The sequence below is a fragment of the Lathyrus oleraceus genome, chromosome 2, assembly GCF_024323335.1.
Source record: "Lathyrus oleraceus cultivar Zhongwan6 chromosome 2, CAAS_Psat_ZW6_1.0, whole genome shotgun sequence".
NCBI lineage: Eukaryota > Viridiplantae > Streptophyta > Magnoliopsida > Fabales > Fabaceae > Lathyrus > Lathyrus oleraceus.
The window spans coordinates 289,157,846-289,163,631 of NC_066580.1; the positions used below are offsets into that span (position 1 = coordinate 289,157,846).

Sequence of the window (5,786 nt, forward strand, 5' to 3'; positions counted from 1 at the left end):
TTCATCAACATCAGAAACAGAATTGCCACTTGTCTCATCATTAGTTGCAGACCTCTCACTAAAGGTGTGGGTTTCAGCTTCCTTAGCATGTTCAATATTCTCACCTTCAACTCGCTCCAAGCTAGCAATCAGGGCATCCAACGATTCTTTCCAGGTTGTTGCTACCCTTATCCCTTCACCCAACTCTTTACACGTCTCCTTTAGCTCAGCAATAGTTTCAACTTTTGAGGTTGGCTTTTTCATAGCAGATGTCATGACAATGTCTTCGACATGACTACCTTCAAACAGTTTATAGTGCACTGACAGAGCAGGTTTTCTTCTACTTGGTAAGTCATTAGAACTCAGAATCACTGGGTGTTGACTCAGGATAATCCCACAAATCATAGAGGGAAATGCTATAGGCAGCTTCACTACATTAGTAGATGCATGTTTGACAATTTGTTCAAACATAAATGTACCATAGTCAAATTTTAGTTTGGTTCCAACAGCAAAGATAAATCTTCGAAGGGTATTAGAAATTGTGGAAATATGGTTGGTAGGCACCCAATTTGCAGATCCTATTTTATGCAATATAGCATACTTGACAGTCATCTTCCAAGCAGGAAGATGTTTTTTAATAGGCCACCCTTTTACCTGTCTTGCTGTAATTTCTCTACATACCTCATTGTCTGTAGCTTCCAATTCACCTGCACCCTTAACTCTTCTTCCCAGAAAATTGTTAATGACAGTGGGAGAGAATGTGATACACTTACGTCTCACAAATACTTTGTAAAATTCCTTGATTTTCTTATCATCAATATCCTCAGGAATGTTGACAATTAATTCCTTAACCAAATCCTCATAGCACTAAGATAAACCAACCACAATCTTCATCAACCCAACAGTCTTTATTAGGTCCATGACCTCTTTGACTTCAACAGCATCCTTTCCTAACTCCCTCTCTACAGCCACCCTTCTTTGAATCATAAATTTCCATTTGGCAGCTCCATCTTCAAGATGGAAAGAGAGATTATCCAAATGCACAACAACAACTTTCATATGGGACTTCCTCACAGTGGTCCTCTTCACAGGGGAGATGTCAGGGACATCTTTCTCAACATCTTCTTCAGACTCAGAAACTTCTCTAACCTTCCTCTTTTTCACATCAACCTTGCTCCAAGATTTGAAAGGACCAACACCAGCAGTCTTCTTAGCTATTTTAGCTGACATCATTTCAGCCACAAATATTCTTTTCTAGTCTTCATACGCTTAGCCACACTGGGCTTTAAGTGATGAAGTAAACTATCCTCTTGATCATCAAACCTATCATCCTCTAGGTCAATAACATAGTTTGCAGCATCATGCTTCTCAGAATGGGAATATTTGGTAGTTGTAGATGCCACAAATTTTCCTTTACCAGACACAGTTTTCCCTAGAAAGCAAAAACCTTCAGCAGCCATGTCCTTCTCAGATCTAGAGGAATCGTCATCCTTCTCACTATGATGTTCAACCTCAGGAGAATGGTACATTTTAGACAGGGGAGTATAGACTCCTTTCACAGAATATCCTTCATTAAGGATTCTAGTGACTAGGTTTCTTATGACACGATCAATGTGGTGTATATCTTCCTTAGAACTAGTGGCATGAGTTGAGCTAGAAGGGATACTAGAGTTGTTACCTTGATTGGGGCATGGAGAAGCTGATGCATCCATGAGATGGTTTAAATCAAGGGCTTCACCGGGAATAACAGACAGAGGAACCACATCCAAATCTCATCATCGTGAATGTCCATGGAAGGAGTGCTAACCTTGTGAGTAGACTTAGTAGTTTTTGAATCAGGTGTAGTTTGATGTTGTGACATCTTGACGTTTCTGTGGAAAAATTTCAGTTGCCCTAGAAGAGGAGTGTGAGGAAGAAGCAGGGAGTTAGAAGAGTTGGAGTAAGTAGTGAGGTTGCGTGTGAAAAGGTAATAGATGGTATTTCCAAGACTAGGTAATGATTTACCATAAAGGGGGCGCTTTATTTTAAGAAAGTAGAGAATAATTTGATTACTTTGTCCACTCCATATTAATTGCTACAAATTTTCATAAATGCAAATCCCTAATTTCCCTCTCAGCAATTCAAATTGATTTTCATCCAAGGCCTTTGTAAAAATATCAGCTAACTACATCTCATTAGCAACATGCTCTAGGGCTACAATTTTATCCTTCACGAGTTCCCTAATAAAATGGTGACGAATATCAATATGTTTTGTCCTACTGTGATGAATAAGATTCTTAGAAATGTTTATAGCACCCAGGTTGTCACAGTACAATGTCATGACATCTTGCGTGACATTATATTCAGTCAGCATTTGTTTCATCCACACCAGTTGAGAGCAACTACTTCCAGCTGCTATGTATTCAGCTTCAGCAGTAGACAGAGACACACAATTTTGTTTCTTACTAAACCATGCTATTAAGTTGTTCCCCAAGAAGAAGCATCCTCCTGATGTGTTTTTCCTATCATCAACACTTCTAGCCCAATCAGCATCACAAAATCCAGATAGTACAGATTCAGATCCATGAGTGTATAGCATCCCATAGTCACTAGTGCCATTGAGATATTTCAGGATCCTTTTCACCTGGTTTATGTGACTCACCTTTGGTTCAGCTTGATATCTAGCATATACACCTATAGCAAAAGCAATGTCAGGTCTGCTTGCTGTGAGATATAGCAGACTCCCTATCATGCTTTTGATAGACTTTGATCCATACTGACACCATTTTCATCTTTAGACACTTTCAGATGAGTAGTAGTAGGTGTCCTTTTGTGGGTTGCATTCTCCATGCCAAACTTCTTAACAATATTTTTGGCATATTTACTTTGAGATAGAAAGATAGAATCTTCCATCTGCTTGACTTGTAGCCCAAGAAAATAGGTTAGTTCTCCAACAAGGCTCATTTCAAATTCAGACTGCATTTGTTCAACAAAATGTTGAACCATCTTACTTGACATCCCACCAAACACAATATCATCCACATATATCTGAGCCACCATGAGCTTTCCTCCTTCATTTTTGACAAATAAAGTTTTATCAATGCCTCCCTTCCTGTATCCATTGTCAATGAGAAACACTGTGAGCATCTCATACCAAGCTCTAGGAGCTTGTTTCAGCCCATAGAGGGCTTTCCTCAACTTATACACATGCTTTGGAAGATTTGGGTCTGTGACCCTTTAGGTTATTCAACATACACTTCCTCATTTAAGTATCCATTTAAGAAGGCACTTTTCACATCCATTTGAAACAGTTTAAACTTCAGAATACATGTCACTCCTAGTAGTAATCTAATGGACTCCAGGAGAGCTACAGGAGCAAATGTTTCATCAAATTCAACTCCTTCAACTTGAGTGTATCCTTGTGCTACTAATCTTGTTTTATTTTTAGTAACCACACCTTTTTCATCAGATTTATTCTTGTAAACCCACTTTGTTCGAATAACATTTATTCCTTCAAGTCTTGGAACCAATTCCCACACTTCATTTCTCTTGAATTGGCCTAACTCTTCCTACATGGCATTGATCCAGAATTTATTAGTTAAGGCTTCTTTGACATTCTTAGGCTCAATCTTGGACACAAAACAGGCATGTGAGATCACTTCCCTTGATCTAGTGGTGACCCCTTTATTTGGGTCTCCTATAATGAGATCTTTAGGATGATCCTTCTAAATTCTGATAGAGGGTCCCTTATTAATTTTATCAGCTTCAGGTTCAGCTTGAGTGGACTCACTCTCATTACTTTTGTCCAGGAGATCAGTTGGGGCATCATTCAAAAATGTTTCAACATCGTCTGTGACATCAGTCTCTTGATCATCAATAACAACATTGATAGATTCCATCATAACTTTTGTTCTGGAATTAAAAACTCTAAACACTTTGTTGTTTATTGAGTAGCCCAGAAATATTACTTCATCACTCTTGGGGTCCATTTTCCTTCTTTATTCACGATCAGCCAGGATATAACATTTACTACCAAACACATGGAAGTATTTGACAGTATGTCTTATTCCCTTCCAGACTTCATATAAAGTGGTTGGGGTCCCTTTCTTCAAGGTTACTCTGTTGTGAACATAGCACGCCGTTTATAGCGGGAAATTCATGATCATCAAACTATTGACAAGCTAGAGATCAATTAACAAGAGTCGTCACCGCGCTTTTATTGTTTCCAAGAGAAAAGGGAAAAAGTACGAACAAAACCCAAAAAATAAGAAGTTTTCAAATAAAAACTAATAAAAGTCAGAGATCACAGGTAAGGGGGTTGGTTACACAGAGGGAAGGTGTTAACACCCAAAATGTCCTAGGTTCTCCTAGGGAGCCCTTTTTGTATGCATATGTATTTTGAACAAAGTGATGTTTACAAACAAATAGAATGGGGGGATGAGAAAAGAATTCATTAATTATATTTTTGTGTTTGACAAGACCTTTGGTCTTGTGCCTACGTACCGACATAAAAATGAGGGATCAAAACCTCGTAGTTTGTGATACAAATTTCAAAGTGGATGTGTTGATTTTAACAAAATTTTAAGTTTGAAAGGCATAAAGGCCTAAAATGGTGTAAATGCGTTAGTTCTTTTTGACCTTTTGAAAGTTTAAGTCAAGTATAGTTAAATATATTTACAAGTTTGATTTAGGAAAAGAAGTTTAAAAATGCAATGGCCTAAGGCCAAAGTTTCTACCTTTTTGCAAAAGTGGTCAAAGTTTAGAACAAAAATAGTTCACACAAAGAAGATTTTAAAAATGGATGGAGAGATTTTAAAATTAAAGAAATGGGGAGAAGATGAAGAGACTATCCTATGTAAAAAAATTAAAAGTTTAGAGTTGAAAAGATCTGACCAAATAGGTAGCAATCCAATAGACAAGTATGTCAATAGAAACCCAGAATTCCCTTGGACTTTAAGGATCAAATAACACACAAAGGCCCAATTATATTATCTTGAAGAGCAAGGCATCAAATAAAGATGGACTCATCCAAGCTTATCCCTTCCATGATCTTCTTTAAAATAGCCCATGTAATAGATGAATTCCACAAGTCACAGGTTCAAAATAACAGCTACACCATGATCATGCTGCAGATGAATCTCAGAGAGATCTTTAAAGATGTATCAGATGAATTTCAAATTGCAAGCACTTTGTTTCTTCAACAAATTGGCATTGGCCAAGTCCTTTAGCTTAGGGAGGTTGCCTAGATTCTAAGTCCATTTGTCCAAGATCAAGCCAACAGTCCACTCAAAAGTTTTTTAGGGTTTTTATGATTATTATGTGCATTAATGGTAAAAGACCACACAAACAAACAAAGTAACACAAACAAAATATATCACAGAATATGGTCCAAATGGACAAAGTGAAAATTACATTAACATAAACAATTAGAATGATATGTACAATGGCAAATGAAATATAGTGCTAAACGTAAATTGCATTAAAGTAAAAGCTTGAAATTAAAAATTAAAAGTTAATAGTTAGTAAGTCAGAAGTTAGCATTGTTTTGTTTTTCATTTCAAGACATTCTTTGGAGAACCCTCAACCCACTTCTCACAAGCATGGATCCTTGAACCAAAACATCTTCCAAAGGAAGGAAAGAATGCCAAATTTCCACACAATACCATGAAAGAGGGGAGACTTACAATCTCACTAACTAGAATGCTTATGCTTTTTGTATCACAAATTTAGCGCTATGTTAAGCAATCGTAATTGGACTTATGTAGAAGTCCCAACTATTTGAGTTCGGGCAATAGAATTTTGGTGTTAATGCATGTTAGAGACATAGT

The 5,786-nt window shown here is 37.2% G+C and overlaps 1 protein-coding gene across 1 annotated transcript; it reads right to left on the minus strand.

The window, feature by feature from the left end:
* Nucleotides 1-334: 334 nt before the first annotated feature.
* On the minus strand, nt 335-1,691 carry LOC127122931 (uncharacterized). The gene is made up of 4 exons (XM_051053203.1): nt 1,303-1,691; nt 904-1,153; nt 581-846; nt 335-410 (listed from the first exon to the last, which is right to left on the minus strand). Exons 1-4 carry the CDS (start codon nt 1,689-1,691, stop codon nt 335-337), a joined length of 981 nt encoding a protein of 326 aa, XP_050909160.1.
* Nucleotides 1,692-5,786: the final 4,095 nt, after the last annotated feature.

Bases quoted from the DNA above. Each gene is read 5' to 3' on its own strand.
- LOC127122931 (XM_051053203.1), bottom strand. From the start codon at position 1,691: ATGGATGCATCAGCTTCTCCATGCCCCAATCAAGGTAACAACTCTAGT. The intron at 1,154-1,302 runs GTTTGATGATCA...CAAATCTTGGAG, and splicing joins ATTGACCTAGAGGATGATAG to CAAGGTTGATGTGAAAAAGA. The intron at 847-903 runs GTCATGGACCTA...GGTTTATCTTAG, and splicing joins ATGCTGTTGAAGTCAAAGAG to TGCTATGAGGATTTGGTTAA.